This window comes from Ursus maritimus, unplaced genomic scaffold (genome assembly GCF_017311325.1).
Source record: "Ursus maritimus isolate PB19 unplaced genomic scaffold, ASM1731132v1 scaffold_7, whole genome shotgun sequence".
NCBI classification, from domain to species: Eukaryota; Metazoa; Chordata; class Mammalia; order Carnivora; family Ursidae; genus Ursus; species Ursus maritimus.
Genome location: NW_024426885.1, coordinates 19,170,226 through 19,191,076, shown reverse-complemented (window position 1 = coordinate 19,191,076; position 20,851 = coordinate 19,170,226). Strand labels below are relative to the sequence as shown.

Here is a 20,851-nt window from a genome sequence, read left to right as displayed (position 1 = left end):
TAATGATGAGGACCCCTGAGGCTGAGAGAGGATAAGTATTTGCCACCATCCCCAGCCTACAGGTGGCAAACTGGAATTCACAGCCATTTTGATGCCAACTCGGAAACCTGTGCCCTTAGCCTCTGGGCCGTGCTCCTTCCCATCCCCACCCCATCTGGGGTGCAGAGCATAACCACATGGATATGGCTGGTACTCCATAAAGATGGCTGAACTGACTTTGACTCATCCTACCCTGAATCCTAGTGGCAATGAGATTACCTTCAAGGACTTGAGTGACAAATATCACTTTGTGGAGAAATGTTTTCAGAAAGGGAAGGGTGTGTTGTGATCACAGGAAATGTTCTCTTTCCAATAATGTTCCAGACAGCGGAACATTCCTCTGTGCAGCACTTCACAGTTTGCAGAGGGATCCGACAACGATTTACTTAACCCCACGTCAAAGATTGTGACTTCTCTTTTTATAGATGAGGACACCAAGGCTCAGAGAGGTGGAGTCTGTTGTCCACTGCGACACAGCTGATAAGCCTCAAATTAGGTCTAGAGCCCGCGATGCCTGAGTCCCACCACCGGTTCATACAGGGCAGCCCACAGCCCAATTGTCACTCGCTATGTACTGTCCTTTCCTCCAAGTGAAGGAAGACTAAGAATCATTGTATCTTTAATAACGATCCTCTTCTCCCAGGGGAATAACAAATGCGTTTTATAAAGCCAGTTCTTAGTGTACCCACCTGGCCTGTTAGGTGCTGAGGAACAAATGGTGTTAGTTAGAAACTGTCCCCTGGTGAGGGCCACAAGGCATTACATCCCCTCCTCTCAGAAGCACCTGTGGGGCCAGAGCGGGATCTCCACACCTGGAAAAGGTTGTCAGGCAGCCCATGCCCATGGAGGGAGACTTTACTCCTGCAGCCCATTCACACCCTGCCTAGTAACCAGGATATGGGGCTCCTACTCCAAGGAGGGGGGAGCATTCTGTGTCCCAAACCTCCCAGAAGCAGGGGTCTCTGGTCAGCAGAGAGTCACAGCATAGGGACTGCCTGAGTCTCCCCTGCGGTGACGCGATAGCTCCAGCTGCTGGGGACTTAGGGTCTGTCCACTCTGTCAAGGAAGCTGGGGAGTGGCGGGGAACTCTTGAGTCCATGTGGGGCCATGGAGGGGACCCGCCTGAATTAGAAGCAGATGGTTCAGGTAGGTTGGCTTTCTTATGACTGTTATTATTTTTATGAGGCAAATAAAGGAAATGCATTGATTCATGTATAGAAATGTCCAAGCAGATGCAGGGGAAACTGGTTCAAGGCATCCCTAGGAGGTCATTCGGGAGCTGCCTGTGCTGCTATCTTGGGCAGTGCCGCGGGGTTGGCTTTATTCTCAAGCAGGCTGTCCTTAAGTGGTGGCTTAAATTCAACCAGTTAACAACCCAGGCACTGCCAGACAAAAGAATGTCTCTCTCCCAGTAGCTCCAACAAAGTGTCAGGGAGTGTCCGTCCCTGAGCCAATCACTGTGGCCAGGGGGCTCTGATTGGCTGGGCTCATGTCACACTGGATGGAGGTTACTATTCCATTTGAGAGATGAGAAAATTCTGAGTGTCAGAAAAACTAAGTGACATTTCCCCATCATACAACCAGTAAGGGGGAGGGGGAAGCCTGGGTCTCTGACCACAGTTCACCCTACAGCTGCCTTTCACCGACAGCTGATGCATTCTTGCATCCGTAGGTGGGTTAATAAATCCAGAATGTTTGTGTTTGTTCAGAGTTCAGGGACAGCCCTTGAGACGGGCTTTTCTTTCATTGGTTACATTTCTCTGAGACATCTGAGGCTTGAACCATCCCCTCCCGTGCCTTACTGTCTGCTTACTGGTGTCGGCATCCTCATCGCCCTCAGGTGATCTGGCTCCCCTGTGCTCTCAGGAAGATTGCTCTTTGCTCATCTCTGTGTTCCCACCACCCAGCAGCTTTGCCTGGTGCATTATAGAAGCTCAATCTGCATGGGCCAAATGAACAAACACATGAATGCCTGTTGGCCCCTTTGATGGAGTCTTTCTGAGCACAGCTCCGACCTGTGTCTTGGGTGCTCTCCCTTCCTTTCAGAACAGGATGGGTCACATCACAAAAATCTTGCTGCATTTCCAGCATGCCCGACTCAAACCAAGGAAGGACACTGCCTCACTCCTTGTGCCCAAGTACTAATCCATCATTGCCGCCTGCTTGAGACTCAGAATAAAATATGAAAGAGCTTTGGGACAAATAATGAGCTTTGGGACAAATAATGAGCATTTTCAAGCCAAGACAGCTGTTTCGATCTCCGGTGAATACAATATGTTGCACATCCTTTCCACACTACGGAATTAAACCATTAGAAACAGTTTTCATCTGGATCTCCTAAATATCCCGGCATTCTAACGGCAACTAGTTCTCCTTTATGTTATATTTTATTTTTAAAACTCTTGAGAGAAATGCTGCTTTAATTAAAAAATGCTGTCTAAGCGAGCAGGGAATCAAAGTTTTTAATGTAATTAGGCACCGAGAGTTCTTTGTAACAATTAATGGCTCATCAAGGCAACCTCGGCAGCGCCGGGGGCAGCGAGCCTTGCAGGGGCCTGGGTGAGTCACAGTGGCTGTGCTGAGTGATAAGCTGTTCCAGCTCCGTGCCAGATGCCTGGGCTCCAGAAATCCCTGCGCGGCACGCCCTCCTCCCCAGTCCATGCTTCCACGACTTGGCTGCAAACCGTGCCACTGCACAGTTTTAGGAGAAGAAATGGCGGCAGGTGCAGAGAACTTTGCCCCTCCCCCCCCCCAGACAGGGGGGCATCCCTGCCACCACCTCCAGAGTTGTGGGGATTCCAGAAGGGGACTGCATGTTGCACCTCCCTGGGGCTCCCGCCGTGCCTTGCCTATCAAAGGTAGTCAGTATCTCTCTGAACAGAGCAGAGAGATAAGTATGGGTGGAGATGATAATTTGGTGATGAAATACGTGGTTCTGGGGCTTAGTTTGGGCTTTGGGAGGCAAGGCTATTCTGTCAGGCATTAGAAGCTGGTTTGGATGATCTGGGTTCTCATTAAGGTTTTTGCTGCCACCCAGCTATGTGGCTCTGGGCAAGTCACTTTCTTTCCTTGTTGTGGGGATGGGAAGATGATTTGATGCCTGAGGGTCTGCAATTCAAAGCTTTCCCAGGTTGTCACTGATCCAGCTGGGTTAAAGAAAGCTGACTTTGAAAAGGAAGAGACCTCTGGGTTTTTGCTGGCTTCTGGCAAGGTTCCCAGAGGGTGTTGGGACACCCAATCAGAAGGTCTGTGCTTTCTAGGCCCCCAGGCGCTGAGTCTATACCAACAAGATCCAGCCAATACCCCCACACCCACCACTGCCTCTCTGAGTGGAAGCTTCTCTTGCATCTAATTTTTTTTGCTGGATTATTTTAGTTTCCTATTGTTTCTGTAACCTATTTCCAGAAATTGAGTGGCTCACGACAATAGGACTTTCTTATTTTACAGCTCTGGAGGTCAGAAAACCAAAATCAGTCTCGCTGAGCCAAAGGCAAGGTGTCAGCAGGGCTGGTTTGTTTTTGAGGCTTTAGGGGAAATTCATTTCCTTGCCTTTTCCAGTTTCTAGAGAACGCCTGCATTTCCTTGGCTCGTGGCCCCTTCCTCCATCTTCAAAGCCAGCAACACTGCATTTGCTTTCGTCTCAGACCTCTGCTTCTGTCCTCCTATCTTCTCTCTCTGATTCGGGTCCTCCTGCCTCCATGTTGTAAGGACTCTCGTGATTACATTGGGCCCACCCAGATAATCTAGGATAATCTCTCCATCGCAAGATCCTTAATTTAATCACACCTGCAAAGTCCTCTTTACCAAGTAAGGTTACATTTACAGGTTCTGGGGATTAGGATTAGATCATCTTGGGGGGGTCGTTATTCAGCCTACCCACAGGGATTATTCATTCAATTTCAAAATGTAGACTTGGGCAGGGAGAAGGATGTGTTGGAACTCCTGCTTTGGAATGGGGAATGGTAGACACTCTTCTAGACAAGTGACTCTGTACGTGGTTGGGGTTTAAGCTGTATACAGTGGCAAAATCCATTTACTTTCTGGGTATATTTAGATTCTCCTTTTTGAATTGTTCGAGGGTTTTTAGCCACAGAGATGTCTGCTCTCAGATGAGGGGTCCTCATCTTAAAGTCACCAGGTTCTGATGAGCCACATCCATTATCTTCCTCCTTCATTCTGTTCACCGAAGTTACCAAATGACTACCAGGTTCGAGGCAGCATGCCAGGATGATGCGAGAATCCTCACTCCATGCCCCATTCCCTTGTGGAGTTTATGTCTAGTAGAGGGAGAAAGGTACATCAGCAATCATTTTTAACACAAAGCAGGATGTGCTAAGTGAGGTAACAGTGACAAACAGAGGTGGCAGGAATATAAGAAGGCGACATTAGTTCTAACCCCTAGGGATATCACACTGTATGGCTCAGTTTGGGCCAAACATAAAAATATGATTGCTGTATGTACCTGACTTTTAGGTTATTAATTCTTACAGTCTAAAGATTTTAGGGCTCTTTCTTTCTTTCTTTCTTTCTTTCTTTCTTTCTTTCTTCTCTTTCTCTCTTTCTCTCTTTCTCTCTTTCTCTCTTTCTCTTTCTTTCTTTTTAAAATAGGATGGTGTGTCTCTTCCTTTTCAAGGATCTTTGGTTCAAAAGAGGTCCCTAGCTCTGATGATTCATGTGAAATCACTTTCACTCAAAGTTGGTTAAGGTTGGGGACAATATGGATTTGCAAGGCAAAGCAGAAGTTGGGAAGAAAATCTACTGAGTCTTTTCATTTCATGCTGCGTCTGAATGGGTAAACTTCTGTAACCCGCGCTGCACTCGGAAGGGCACTAGTTTCTCGTGGCTGACCTACAAATACCCAGCCAGGCTGGCTTTCCTAGTTGGAAAGACAGCTTTCCTCGCGTGTCCTTTCAGAGGTGAAGGGGAATCTCCTGCAAGAGCTCCCTCCAGCCCAGAACACAGTTTTAGAAAATACAGCTGACTTCTCTGGGAAAAACAAAACCAACCTTGTCTTACCCTGGTCATGGAAACTAAGTTGGCACCTCATTATCGCCTTGTTAGCGGGAACAGGCTGTGTTGTGGACAAACCTGGTAGGAAGGGTTGGCCCTGTGTGGGCAGGGTTTTGAGTTAAGCTTAATTGCTCTTCTAAAGCTCAGCTACTTAATACTACACAAGTAGAAATCTATCATCAGACTCTTGACCATCCTCCTTTCCCTTCATATTCTCACCTACATAGACAATTAGCGCTTCCCTAGCTCTGCTGCTGCCATGATTTGTGCCTGGGCCACACTGGGACACTAAGGCTTGGCTGTAACCAGCACAACGACCCAGAGGAGGAGAGCTCTGTAACCACCTTTAACCAGCCCCCCAATATCCTAAAATACAGCCAAACCGTTCTGTCCTGGGAGCACAGCAGGGCTGCTGACTGTGTGAGGGTAATGTCTCTTTAGTGACTTATGGAAAACTCTTGATTTCTCACAGAATGGGAAAGAATAATCCAAACCAAAATCATTTTTATCTGGCTCTGAAATGTATTTTGCACTTACATGCGAATGTTGGTGTGGCTGATGTTCCGAGAACTCACTTCACACAAAGCAGTGCAGCAGCCCGTGAAGAGAACGTGTGCTCAGGGAGGGCTGAGGAGCCGCATACCGAACCACCTCTGCCCCTTCCCTTCTTTTCAAAGCCAGGCTGGGATTCGAATCCCACACCTATATTCACCAACAGTGAGTGTTCATAAGGTCACCTCCTCTTTCTGTGCTTTAGATTCTTGCCTTGAAAGATGGGGTGAACATTTTCTACCCGATAGGACTGACGGAGCCATCAAAGGGGATGGCATAGGCTGAGCACTGGTCACGCAGGAGCATCGCCTGTCGTAAATGTTAGGCTCTCTCCTACCCACCTTCCTCTCTACCACCTGCACACCTCCTCCCTGCCTCCCACTGTTCTCTCAGACCAATGCAAAGTGTCAGCCTAAGCAGAAGCATCTCCGAAGTGGGAGAGCTGTGACATGCCACACACTTTCCATGTCTCCCCTTTTTTCCTCACTGGGCCCACCCCAGCCTCTCTGTCCTTTGTTTCATCAGACTTATTCTGTACAGAACCTCTGACGGTGGAGACCTTGTCTGAAGGGTCCCAGCCTTGCAATGTCTGCCCCACACTCCCATAGGCATGCTGAAGGTAGAGCCTGGGTTGTCCGTGGTAATCCCAGTTTCAAATGCATGGTCCTGTTCTTCCCATTAACGTTAACATGTCCTGCGAATTCCAGTTCATCGACATCCCAAACACATTTCCCTGATTACACCCACTACCCCGAAGGGGAGTTGAAGACCCCCAAAATACGGTCTTACAAAAGAGCTCGGACAATAGTAACCACATATCCAGACTTTCTGGGAAAGTCTGTCCCCTTTCCAGATCATGCCTCCTGGTTTTTGGTCAAGAAAACACCATAATCAACCAACAGAGTTCACATGAAAGGCAGGCCTCAGACAGACCATCGCCTCAGTAGGCGTCTATGAGAGCCACCACTGCCTACGACGTCTGCAGTCTGCACTTGTTTTGGTCATTCCCTGTGCTAGTTGGGCTTGAGAGTGGGTTGAAGGGAGCTTCATTTCTGTTGCTTTTGGCTGTGAAACGAGGATCGGAATGAAACCGTGTTTGGCACAAATATATACATAATTTACTCTGGATGCGAATTTGAAACCTGCTTTTTTTTCGCTTAGTATGTAGAGTATATGGTTCTGCTCGTGTCACTGATTTGTTGTTGTTTTTGTTGTTGTTGTAAACAAGGACCTTACCAAATTCAAGATCGTATCTACTGTTGGCAATGACGGGGTGGGGACGTGGATGGGGAGACTAGAGACCAGGGGGATTTTAGTACGTTGGAATGTTTCCTATTTTAACCTTGGTGTTGGGTACACTTTTTTGAATGTTTTAAATTTTACATAAAAAAGGAGGAATTTACATCAATAGTAAATGCTTCCTTGGCATTTTATTATGTAGATATATCATGATTTACTTCGTTTAAACCTTCCCCTCACCCATGTTATTGGAAATTTGTAATTTTCAACTTTGGACTCTTAAATAATGTATTATTAAACATCTTCGGGCATCAAGTTTTGTCTGCATTTTAGCTCATTTTCTTCGGACAGATTAATAGAATTGAATTATTAGGTCAAAGAGTGTGGCTGTAATGAGTGCGTATTATCAGACTATCTTTTACAAAGTTGCACGAGTTTAGACTATCACTAACGTTGTGTCCACTCCACTGTATCTTATCAGTACTGAATGCTGTTACTAAAAAAAAAAAAAAAATTTCTTTTTTGCTATTTTGCTAGAGAAAAATTTTTTTCTAATGGTTTTAGCTTGTATCTCTGATTACCAGTGAGATTGACCATTCTGTCATAAAATAATTTTTCTACCAGAGTTTTAACAAATTGGTGTATGCGTGAGGATGGGTTTTTTGCAGAGTCAGTTGAATGTGGGGTCTGTGTGGGTGGGTTTTATAGGAGATGGGGAGCCACGGATAAGCGAAGAAAGAGGTCCTTGCTCCCTGGGTGAAAACTCGCTGTGCATCTAGACTTTTGTGTTTCTGCAGTGCCACCAAGCTCCTGGACAAGAACCCGTTCTCGGTCAGTAACCCAAACCCTCTGCTGCCTTCGCCTGCCAGCCTCCAGCTGGCTCAGCTGCAAGCCCAGCTCACCCTCCACCGGCTGAAGCTGGCGCAGACGGCCGTCACCAACAACACCGCGGCCGCCACAGTCCTGAACCAAGTCCTCTCCAAAGTGGCCATGTCCCAGCCTCTCTTCAACCAGCTGAGGCATCCGTCTGTGATCAGCAGCCCCCACAGCCACACTGGGGTGCCCCAACACGCGGCGACCATGCCCAGTGCTCGGTTTCCCTCGAATGCAATTGCCTTCTCACCCCCCGGCCAGACACGAGGCCCAGGACCCTCCGTGAGCCTTCCCAGCCAACCCCCCAACACCGTGGTGATGCATCCTTTCAGTGGGGTCATGCCTCAGACCCCTGCCCAGCCAGCAGTCATCTTGGGCATTGGCAAGACCGGGCCTGCTCCTGCTGCAGCAGGATTCTACGAGTATGGCAAAGCCAACGCCAGCCAGGCATACGGCTCCGAAACAGACAGTCAGCCCAGCTTCCTGCCAGCCACGGCCTCTACCACGGGCAGTGTGACCTATGAAGGGCACTACAGCCACTCAGGGCAAGATGGCCAAGCTGCCTTTCCCAAGGACTTCTACGGACCCAACTCCCAAGGGTCGCATGTGGCAGGTGGATTTGCGGCTGAGCAGGCCGGGGGCATGAAAGGAGAGGTAGGTCCGCTGCTGCAGGGTCCAAACAGCCAGTGGGAGAGCCCCCATGGATTCTCTGGTCAAAGCAAGCCTGATCTTACAGCAGGCCCTAACCTGTGGCCTCCACCCCCCAGCCAGCCCTATGAGCTATATGACCCCGAGGAACCCACCCCAGACAGGACCCCTCCTTCCTTTGGGGGTCGGCTAAACAACAGCAAACAGGGTTTCAGCAGTGCCCGGCGGCGGGCCAAGGAGGAGCAGACTATGCTGTCCGTGCGGCCCCTGCAGGCTCACGAGCTGAATGACTTTCATGGTGTGGCCCCCCTGCACCTGCCACACGTCTGTAGCATCTGCGACAAGAAGGTGTTTGATTTGAAGGTGAGTCCTCCAAGACAGCCGGGGAGCCACAGCTGGAGCCTGGGGGGCTTACCACTACAACCCAACACTTGCTACTCAAAAGCTAGCAACGGTTCCATTTGGGGACTTGGTGGCATGATTATGCCATCAGTACCCTTGATCAAAATTATAGATATTAGAACCAAAATTCATTTCAGAAATGTATCAGGGCCACTCCCTTGCTTTAAGGCAAATAACAGATTCTTACCCATGTTTATCGATCAGAAAGCTGCAGCCGAGGCGGGGGGGGGGGGGGGGGGATCAGGTGACCCCACCTGTGTGACAGAGAAGGGACTCAGGAACTGGTCTCCTGCCTCCTTGAGGATGGCTCTTCCTCTGTGGCATGCCCATAGTACATCGTACTGAGTATGGAAGGGGAGGAAAACCCTGGCACAATTTTGGATGAGGGCCAGAGAGGACTTTCTCAGGTGAGACCTAGACACATCATTCTAGAGCGCCTCAGTTTCCCATCTGCAAGACAGAGGTGGAGCCTCATCACCTTTCCCCAGCAGGAAATGTTTGGGCCCCTGTAAGCAAAAGTCTATTATAGGATAAATCCCCCCAAATGTATTAATGGTGCAGTGAAATACTCCAAAGCAAATAATAACTAAAACATCTCATGTATTGAATCCTTCCATATGCCAGCAGTAACTCTGTGAGGTAGATACTATTATTAATCCCATTTTGCAGATGAGGAAACCGAGGCCCAGAGAGAGGAAAAGACTTGTCTAGGGCCCCATAGCTAGAGAGTAGCAGAGTGGAGTTTTGAATGTGGGTCTGGCCCTCCCAGAACCTGTGCGGCTTAAGCACTGGTCTGTGCAGCCTCTCTCCCCTCAGGCCGCCTGCAGAGCACAGTGATCCCTCTGTAGTGGGAGTCACGCCGCAGTGTACTTCACCTCTGCTTGGGTCACACCGCGCAAGTTCATCCCTGCCCCTCGGTGGGGGGGTGGGGGCGGGGGCTGGCCGACACTGGGAGGCGATGGTGGATTTTGTCTCTCATAAGCCTTTCTTAAGCTTTGCAGCTCACTGTGAGTCTAGTGATTTTTCCAAATCAGTCATAGAAACGGGTGGGGTCTCTCTGGCGGAGGAGGGAGGGAGTGAATAGTGGGAGATGTCATGGGACCAAGGGTGCCCTGAGAAGGGAGGAGGGACTCTGGCTTGGGATTCTGGGCTCCTGTCCAAGATGGGTACAGGATATGCGGGTCTGGTCAATGGCATGGGGACTGGACAGACAGGAAGGCAGATGTGGGGAGGAGCCTGGGATGGAGAGATGTTGGCAGGGTTGGTCTGGTCTCTGGGCTCCGAGCCTTCCACCCCTCACCCCGGCCTGATGGGGAAGCCTGCCCTCGTCCCTTTTCCTTCTCATGGACTCAGTTCTACTTCGGTCACTTTTCCTTTCCTTCTGGTCTAGGACTGGGAGCTGCATGTGAAAGGGAAACTACATGCTCAGAAATGCCTGGTCTTCTCTGAAAAGTGAGTGCCGGCCAGGAGGACAGGTGCATGCAGACACTCAGCAAATACCCACTGAGCACGTACAGCACGTTCTGTTTTAGGTGCTGGGGAAGCAGCAGAGAACAAAACAGGCCACGTCCCTGTCCTCAAGGAGCTTATACTTAACGTGGGGGGCGGGAAGCAGATGCTAAAATAAACAAGTGAATTACATAGCATCCCTGGTGGTAAATGCTAAGCAGAAAACCGCGTCGGGCAGGAAGCATGTGCGTGCATACATGTGCCCTCGTGGAGGCTGGTCCTTTGCATTTTAAATAGGGTGCCTGGGGAAGCGCCTCTCTGAGGACACCTCAGGAGGGAGTGGAATGCGCCTGTGGCTGTCTGGAGGACAGGCACTCCCGGGGCAGAGGGGACAGCAAGTTTGAAGGCCCTGGTGTGGTCCTGGGATGCTCAGGCAACACGAGTGTGATGAGAGCGGAGTGCTGGGGCGAGGAGCCCAGGGAGGTTCTCAGGCCCAGATCCTGAGCTCCTGGGCTCCTTGCGAGGACTTACATTCTGCTTTGAGAGTGACTGGAGTATCGGAGGGCTGAACGGAGGAGTGATGCCCTCTGGCTCCACCAAGCAGGGCCATGGCTGCTGGGCTGAGAGTAGGCAGGGGCGGGTTGAGGGTAGAGCAGTAAGCAGGGGGCTGGGATCCTCCAGACAGAGAAGAGGGCATACGGCCTAGGATGTGAACAGCACACTGGACTTGAGTGTTTTGAAAAAAGTACATCAAAAAGGCTTCCCTTTCTTATTTGCAATAGCCAATGGATGGAAGCAACCCAAATGTCCACTGACAGATGGATAGATAAACAAAATGTGGTCTATCCGTGCACTAGAATATTATGTAGCCTTAGAAAAGGGACCTCTGACCCATGCGACAACATGGCCGAACCTCGCGGACATTGTGCTCAGTGAAGTACGCCAGTCACAAAAGGACAAATACTGGATGATTCCACTTACAGGAGGTAGCCAGAAGAGTCAGGCTCACAGAGATAGAAAGTAGAATGGTGGTTGCCAGGGGCTCAAGGATGGAGAAGTGGGGTGTTTGTTTTTAATGGGGGCAACTTCAGTTTTGCAAGATGAAGAATTCTGGAGATGGATGGTGGTGATGGTTGCACAACAAGGTAAATGTGCTTAATGCCACTGAACTGTACACTTAGAAATGGTTAAGATGGTGAATTTTGTGTTGTATATATTTTATCCCAACTAAAAAAATAATTTTATAAGGGTCTCCCTTTTCTGGCTCTTTCTTGTGTGTGTTAAAATTCACTGTTTTAACCATTTTGTTTCATATTTTTATTTTATTTTATTTATTATTGTTTTTTTAAGCATGCTCCACAGCCAGTGTGGAGCCCAATGTGGGGCTTGAACTCACGACCCTGAGATCAAGACCTGAGCTGAAATCAAGAGTTGGATGCTTAACCAACTGAGCCACGCAGATGCCCCCATTTTAGCCATTTCAAAGTCTTCAATTGAGTGGTATTTAACAGATTCACAAGGTTGTGCAATATTATCACTGTGGAGTTCCTGAACATTTTCATTACCCCGAGCCCCACACCCATGAAGCAGTCATTCCCTTTTCCCCTCCCTTGTAGTCCCCAGCAACCACTGATCTGCTTTCTATCTCTGTGGAATTGCCTCTTCTGGACATTTCATAAGAATGCAATCATTTAATATATGGCCTTTTATTACTGACTTTTTTCACTTAGCCAAATATTTTCAGGGTTCATCCATGTTGTAGTAAATACAACCCTTTTATGCCTGAATAATATCCCATTGTATGTATTTACCACATTCTGTTTATCTGTTCATCCTTTGGTCTCTATTTGGGTGGTTTTTACCTTTTGGCTATTGTGAATAGCACTGTGAGCATTCATGTACAAGTTCTTATTTGAACATCTATTTTCAGCTATTTTGGGCCGATGGCTAGGAGTGGAATTTCTAGGTCATATGGTAACTCTTTGTTTAATTTACTGAGTTCCTGGTTCCCCTTTTCCACCCCTCTCCAGCGCTGGTATCCGGTGTATACTCGGTTCGGCAGAGGGAACGCTGTGTGCCTCTCCCAACAGCACAGCCATTTATAACCCTGCTGGGAACTCTGAAGGTGAGTAGGGAAGGCCCTTCAGGTCAGCAGCTTGAAGCAGAAACCAGCTTCCAAAGGCTTATTATGTCACGTCTTTAATAACTAAAGCTCTCTGTCGGTGTGCCCTATCCTTCCTCCCCCACCACTCTGTCTATCAAACAGATCCCAAGACACTAGAATGTACTGGCCTACTGTCTAGGCTCTTACGGACATAAAGCTTTGTTGGTTATCAACATGCCCAGGGGTAAAAATCACACCAATCACTAATCAATATATGAAGAGGAAATTTTCATTGTTTTCTTCCTGTTTACATCCTAATAATGACTTTTGAAGGTAAAGTGCATGACTAGGATCTCACACAGTTGGTGTAATTTATCATTTAGATTATGCCTCAAATCTTGGATCATCATTTGCGGCCATTCCAGCAAGGTCATTCGCTCAGGCAAACCCTGCATTTCCTTCAGCTTCCCCTGGGACAAATGTGAGTACAGAAGCATTTCCTCCACTGTCATTGTCATCGTCAAAGCATTCGTACCACCTGCTCTGCCTGGGTGTAGAGGTCCACAGAGGAGGCTGGGATGAAGCTGGCGTCAATGTGACTTTGTGTTGTGCAGGAAAACGTGTCTCCTGGGCAGAGGTAGACAGTTGTTTAATTCAGCTAGTATTGAAACACGTAGATAAAAAAAAAAACCTAGCGTATGTTATTAAAATCAAAAGCATGCTTAGACTTTCTAGCATTCAACATTGCTTTAGTGGGGGGGGAGGTTTGAACTTTTGTATGTGTGTGTGTTTTTAAGACTTTTTGATATTTTATTCATGTTGGTTATTTCCTATGAGTGGGTAATTCTGAAAGTTGAACCAGAAAGAGAAAGTGTGTTTGAAAGTAAGGACCGTGCAGGCATGGTATTTGTTGGCCCTTTGGGGAAATATTCACTTCTGTGAAATCCTTTGTTTTGGGTTGTGTTTTCCTTCCTCTCTCTCTCCAACCTGCTCTTTGGTCCCCCAAAGCTTCATTCCTCCTTTTCCCACTGAGCGTGACAGTGTCCTCTCCCTGTTGGTTTTGCGGTTTGCCCACCACGTGTAGCCTCTTCCCCCTGAAGCTGTCGGGCACCTTCTCCCCTGAGAACACGTGGAAGGAGGTGGGAGAAGCAGAACCAGAACTGACTTGTAAAACAAAATGAGTGTGGCCAGACCCTGCTAGAGGGCGCGTGTCCGTGCGTTTGTGGCCAGGCCTGTATTTCTTCCAGTTTGTAGCCTCTTTCTCTCCTCTCCTGCGACCTGAGAGGGGGGCCTCCCGGTGCTGTCCCCCGCACGCTGCTTCTCCAGGGTGCTCATGCAAAGTTTCGGGAGGGCAAGCTGAGAAGTGTAGGTGTTTGGCCCTGGGGGATGAGTGAGTGGGGAGGCCTGCCTGGGCGGAGACTTCTATTTGTTCGTGTCTGTCTGTGTGTGATGTTTAATGGGAGAAGCGCGCCAAGACGAGCTCTGGGCTGACAGCCCAAGCACGTTTTGGTGAAAGAGAATTTTGTGGTTTCCCTCTCTGCACTCCCTATGCTGAGGGCCACGCCGGGTCAGTGCAGCTTTGAGTCAGTCCCAGGAGAGCAGAATGGCTGGGTTCAGTGAGGAGACCTGTCATTTGTCTTTGACCTTGTGTCTGGATCGGGGTGCGGGCAGTTCCAGCACCACCCCTGCCCCAGGGCCTGTTTCCCCGCTGTGGATCATGGAGGCATGTCTGTGCCCACAACCCTGCTGTGAGATCTTAGCACTAGGAAAAAGGGACTGTGACCAGACTGGGGAGGCTGGATTAGGTGGCAGATGGGTCAGGGGTCTGGGCAGGGAAAGGGAGCCGGTGTCGACTGAGCCCCTTTCTAAAGGGGAAGAGGCTGAGTGGTGGAGGAGAAGCAAGAGCAGGACGACTCTGCGTCTGTTCCGTGCCTCCACCCCACCTTCCACCGCCGGCCCGGGAACCAGAAGCCCTTTCCTGGGCATGTGGAACCAAGAGACCTAAGGTCAAGCAAGCCCTAGGCTGTAGCCCGTCAGCAAGGTGGTCATAGGCAAGTCATTTTATTGCTTTTAGGCTCCATTTCCTTAAATGGGGGCAATCACCCCAATAATAGTGACTTTTGAAAGTAAAGCAAACAGCTGCGTTTTTACCTGACTTGTGTAACTGATCATTTTGAGGATGCCTCAAATCTTGGAACATTCACACCATCCGAGCAAGTCTCCTGATGGGTGGTCAGAGCCAGAAGGCGGGAGCAAGGCTGAGGGGAGACCAGAGCTGTCAAGAGGATCACACATGACACGGATGGACGGTGGCGTGTGAACAGCTCATGCGGAAGAAGCACCAATGGCTGTTATGAGCAACCAGTCCTTTTAACCCCTTGTGGGGAACCTATCCTGTCCAAGGCTGCACTGTCACGTGACTGCCCCACGGCTGCCCGCTGGGCAAGTCTCAGTAGTAGTGGCTCTCTCTCCTGCGCAGATCTGTCTGGTAATTCCTGTGGTCGTGTCTGCTCCTTCTTAGAGACGTTGCCAGGCTCCCATGAAAGCGCTCTACTTATGCACGCGGTGCGCACAAGCGATCTGATGACTCGTGTTGATAATGATTCGTGTTGACAATGATTCATGATAGTTCGTGTCAATACTCGGAAGTTCTGAGTGCAATTTCCTCCAAATGCCTAGAGCTGAGAGTTCATCTGGCTGGAGCCTGAGAAGGGGCAGCACTAGGAACACTTTGCTTTCTGCACTGGTGCCAGCAGGAGATGGAGACCCCAGACATCGTAGGCTGATGATGCTGACGATAGCTAACATTTATATAGTGCTTAATAGGTCCTTAGAATTTTCATATGTGTTATCTCATTTAAGCCTCCAGACAACCCTGTGAGGTGAGGAAACTGAGGCATAGAGAGACTAAGTGCTTTGCAGAAAGTCACACAGCTGATAAATGGAGGTACTGGGATTTGGCCTGGCTCTGGAAGCCTCTCTTGTAACCACTAAGCCCCGCTGCCCCTCTTTGAGGGTGTCTGAGTTCTCTTCCCTGCTATGATTCTCTCTTTAGTAAGCCTTTTCCTCCACCTCCCACCCCCACCCCCCCATCCACTTCCACGCCACATGCTGCTCAGCGGGATATGAAGCTGCCTTGGGGATGGCAAGGACTTCTTGGGCCTCAGGTAGCCATTAGCCATGGAGCAAGATGAGGAGGCCAGTGAGACTCGGCACCCGAATTCTTCTGCACTGTGACCGTGTCCCCCAAGATGAGCTGAGATGTTTGGAGGCATTTCTTATGTATCCAGTGCATGGGGAGGGGTACCACCTGACTTATTGTTATATAAGTTCTGTGAGGTCTTGTTGGTCACATGAGCCTTCCCAAAGACATCTGGGAGACAAGGACAAAGCCTGCCCCAACCAGTCTCTGTATCATCCGTGCCTGGATGGTCACATTCTTCTGTCAGATTCTGGTCCGTTGAATGCAGGTGTGTCCGTCTTTAGGAAAACTGGAAATACACAAATACTGACATTTGAAGAGAAGCCGAGAAATGAAGAGCTGATTAATCCGCTATGGAAAGAGACTTCGCAAGGCTCCTTTAAGTAGCAGGGGTGTGCCTCAGATAAATTATTGATTGTTTTTTCTGCCTACAAACACTGACCTCCCAAGATAAGCAGATACATCAAGGGGTGATTACTCTGTTACCAAAAGACACTTTGTGAGGCTCGAGGAGTGCCCAGTGGGCTCCTTTTGTATATACATTTCTGTTATTTTTTCTGCTTACATAATTTATGCTCTTAGTGTAAATTCAAACAGAAAAGAAATATTTCATGAGGACAGGGAAATTCCTCCATAAAAGCTCTGATGCATTTTTTTCCTCCAGAAATGTTTTCTGGTCCTGTGCCAGGGCATTTGCAGACCCAGTCCACTTACAGCTTTTCAGAAACACATTTAGTTGAGTAAAACCAGAACCAGCCAGGACTCTGCCATCATAATAGTCTTATTGCTCGTGGAGCAAAGAGCAATTGCTGTCTCTAAAGCTCCCTGTCTTTAGGCAGGAAAACAAAGTGACTCAGGGCTCTGGGAATGGGCTTTCAGAAGGTCTCCGCACTCCTGCAAAATCTAGAAGGACCGAACAACCCATGTACCACCTCCTGCAAGTCCAGGCTTCGCTGAACACACGCTTCTGTCAGCTCCGTGGGAGTGCGAGCTTTTCATTTCCTTGTCTACTGTTGACAGTGGTGTGCTGGGTTTGCTGGTGGTGGTGGTGGGGGGGTGATTGTGCCCATCCCTCCCACCCCAGGGTCCCAGGAGAGGGTGTTCACTTTCACTTAAGCTTTTGCCATTTGACAGAGCAGAGGCACTTGATCCTTGGCTGCCTGAGTCGTCATAAACAGAGTAATCAGGTTTCTGGAAGGGGCCATTGGGACCTTCTCAGGCTGTAAATAGTTTTCTTGTGCTTGCCCAAGATGCACTTCGCTTGCTGATGGTCCCCATATAATGGCATTACCATTTTCCCAGCCACCTTGGAGTTTATGTAGCACTGGTGCTGCCAACGGGCTGCCCTGGCCTGGGAGGACAGACATCTTTTTCAGGGTTTCTTTCTCACTGGGACCCTGTCCACCAGAAAACTTGTACAAGTAAGGAAACTGAGGCACAGAGAAACATACATGTTTGTGGAAGCCCAGAGGTTTAAGTTGCTCCTCGGATGGCCGGCAGTTCTGGAACTTCTGTCTGTCTGACCGCTGTGGCCTTCCTGGTCCATGGCTCAGAGCTCTCTGGTCTCCTGAGTTGCAGAGACTGTGAAGAGTAGTAATTGATGTGGCAAAGGATACCTGCCCCTCCCCCACCCTTCCAGCTCTGTCATTGCTCTTGTGTCCTGGGTGAGGGTCACCTTGTGCATTTTCAGAGGGAGCAAAGAGCCAGGGGGGAGCAAGATACCTGAGCGGCTTTTGCTTTCTCAGGTTTTTTTCCTTTTCTTTTTACAGATCTTAAGTATTTTTTTCTTGTTGCAAAAGTAGTACAAACATGGTATAAAAAATCCAAACAGTAATAGAAATATAAAAAAGAGAATATCCAGCTCTACAGGGAAAACTGACAGTAAATGTCTTACACTGTTTATCTCCAGCTAGTGTACGTGTGCATGTTTAATTTGAAAAAGTATGTGTTTTTTCAAAAATCAGAAAATGCCATATAATATCGTGCAACTTGATTTTTTTCAATACCGATTTTAATTGGTGTCTAGACATCTTTCCATATCTAAACATAAAAGCCTATCTTATGCTGTAACACCATCTATTGAATGCATTTACCTTGATTTATCAAGTCTGCGAATGATCAATCGATTGTTCGGTGAGACCAGAGTTGAAATCACAAATCAACCACTGTTTAGTTGCCCACAGGTAATTTCTCCTAGGCAACACGGTGTAAGATTCCGTGACTCCAAAGTTTACAGGGATATTGAAGTTACGTGGCAGGTGAACCACCCAAGACCTGTAGGCAAGTCTGGCACCAATAAAAGTAGATGTACTTTAAGTCAAAGCTAGCATGCTTTATACAATATATGGAAGTGTCAATAAAGATATCTGTGTCTACCCTCCAAGGTAAGCCACCAGCCGTAGCTATGCAACCCATGCCCATTTGCTATCTTCCGAGTACGTTCAAAATCCACAGCATGAGGAATAAACATTTGCCGTGTGTCTGTCCTCAGGTGGATTTAGCACAAAACCAGAGACTGTGCCAGGTGAAATTAGGCCACACCTGAAGGAGATCAGGCTGGAACACAGAAATTGTTTATTGAAGATCTAATCTGCACCTTGTTGCCCTAGGAAGGACTTTGAGAGACTACTCTCACTCAGCGAGCGCATTGCCCTAAGCCTCATTTTTATTGCAATTTTGTGAGTTATTGAACTGAGCCTTTTCTTTGAACTCATCTATGAATTCTGTTCCCACCTGCATCAGAGGGTATGGAAAGGTCTCAGAGAGTTCCTACACAATCTGTTTGCTTTTTTCACATTTCCATCTGTTTATAAAAGATTGAGTGAGTTGAGAGGTCTGGGACTCAGCCACATGAACCATTAGAAGCAGCATCTGGTTTTAAATAAGTGACTCCAGCCTGTGAAAATGTCCAGCCCAGGCCCCTGATTGCACATGGGGCATTCCAGGTCTGAGCTGGCCTGCAGGCCGACTGAAGGGCCGCCCCCCAGGCTGGGAAAGGATGACTGTCCCTTTAGGTTAGTAGTCAGGACTTCGGTTACAATCCCTGACACCTTAGCTCTCTTGGAGATTTGACTCTGGGCTGGCAGTTACATGGCACCTGTCACATGTGTGCCTTCCAGGCAGAGCAGCGGGTGGGACGTCAACACAGCCCATCAACACCTCACATCAAAACTTCAAGTTGGCAAAGTCTTAAATGATTCTTTCTAATCCCATCTACTCTTCTACCCCAGAGCACATATACATGTAATACACATCTTTTAAAGTGTAGTTTTTATAACTTTACTTTTAATATGATTCAAATTTACAGAAAAGTTGTCATAAAGGTATATCTTTCGTCCAGATTCACTACTCCTTTACATTTTGGCCTGTTTATCATTCACTCTCTGTCTCTCTCTCTCTATTGTCCTTCTGTTCATCCATCTTAGTCTGTCTGTCTGTCTATTCATCCATCCATCCATCTGTCTAATCATTTATGCACGTTTCCCTGAACCGGTAGAGACATCGTGCCTCTTCACCCCTAACTACGTCAGCATGAATTTCTTAAGAACACAGACTTTCTCTTACATAATCACAGTACAGTTGCATTTTTTTTCTCAGTCTGGGACCATCATAGCATATATTCTTTAACAGTTGGGGGAAAGAAAGAGACATGTATATTTAAGGAGCCTACTGGATGCCAGGCATTGCACCAAGGTAATTTACATACTTTGTAGCAATTTTGTCTTCTAAACGGTCCTGTGGAATCAATTTTTATTTTCCCCGTTTTATAGATAAGCAAACTCAGACTTAGAGAAATTCAGAAACTTCCCTAGGGTTAGTCACTGGGGAGTAGATGTAGATCCAGGTTTGTCTGATGCTCTCACTGCCCTGGAACTGATCCCTGGGGACCTTAAGGCCAGGCCTGCCTCCTTAGTTCATCTCCATATATCATCTCAACTCTCGAAGGCGCTGCAGATGGAGTCATTCAGGGAGCAGCAGGGCTCTTCAGCAAGGTGCTCACTGCTTGGAGCTTATCTTCAGGCCTGTAAAGATGAGACCACCCCCAACACAGGCACATCTGCAGGATGAACATGCTTGTGAAGGTGTGCGTGCTGAAACCAGCTGATCACATACAGAGGGAGGACAGAAGCATTGCATTCATTGGGACAGGCAGTGGGAATGACACAGGTTTCCTGTTTGTACCCAACACAGTCGGGGAAGGTTATCATTGTCCTAGACCCTGGGGTTTAGCTGGGCAAGGCTTCTGGGAGCAGTGGAACTGTAGAACTTAGAGCCACAACAAACAGATATTTCACATCTGGAAAGGACTCTAGACATATAGGCTACCACCCTCATTCAAGACATTGGGAAACTGCGGCTCAGAGAGGAAAATGAGTTTGTCCCTGTCATGCACCCAACCAATGGCCACGCTGGGACTCAGATCCAGGTCCCCTGTCTTCCACTACATCTGGAAGCCGCACGGTTCTTAGAGCCCAACACCTACCTACCTCGAGCAGCCACTCTCTTGCTTGCTATATCTGGAAAAGTACTGTAGCTGCCAAAGAAAGTACTTATATTAGTGAGTAATTAACTAGTTACCTGTTTCATTAATGAAAAACACAGACATACCAATCAGACTTTCTCATCAGCTGAAGTTCTAACCAGGGTTACCATATTGATAGAATAAAGAGACTCAATGCAGGTTTTTTAAATGTCAAAAATCATGACCCTGCCTTGAAATACTATTACCTTCAGGTAATACTATTACCTGAAATACTATCACCTTCAGTAATGTGACCCTTAAGGACACAATAGAGTACCCAGGTTGGGAGTTATCGTACAGCATCACGCTGCACGCTCAAAGGCACTCAGGGTCATCTGTGCCCCCAGTGGACAAATTTTACTCCAGCTGTCCACCTGAAGACCTCATTCTCCCTTCCTCTCCCCGTCCCACTCTCCCCCGTCCCTCCTTTTCTGTCTCAGTGTTTGGATCTGCCATAGGGCATAAAGCAAATAATAGCCACGTTTATAAAGCGGTCTCAAGAATAGATTAGAATGATTATGCATATAACTGGACACCTGTTATGAATCAAAAATGATTTTGAACCTAATTGATTTTAACAAAAAGGTATTTTAGATCAATGACAGAAAAGAATGTAGACCAAACTATCCTAAATCAAATATTTGCAAACATAAAAAAATGTTTGTTTGTTTTTTCCCTAACCGGATAGGGTTTCTCACTTGCTCTGAAGCCAGACACAACACAAACCAACCATTAACACAGCAATTCTCCAGATTTTTCAGTCCTCAAGATTGTCATTTCATGGGTCATTTCAGAAAATGAAAAATGGAAG

General features: G+C 47.9%; 1 protein-coding gene across 1 annotated transcript in view; it reads left to right on the top strand.

The window, feature by feature from the left end:
• Nucleotides 1-20,851, top strand: part of RBM20 (RNA binding motif protein 20) — a 178,354-nt gene that overhangs the window by 123,541 nt on the left and 33,962 nt on the right. The window contains exons 2-5 of the mRNA XM_040624554.1: nt 7,638-8,724; nt 10,154-10,215; nt 12,243-12,337; nt 12,700-12,797. Coding sequence (XP_040480488.1) covers nt 7,638-8,724; nt 10,154-10,215; nt 12,243-12,337; nt 12,700-12,797 — 1,342 coding nt within the window. The remainder of the gene's footprint in view (nt 1-7,637; nt 8,725-10,153; nt 10,216-12,242; nt 12,338-12,699; nt 12,798-20,851) is intronic.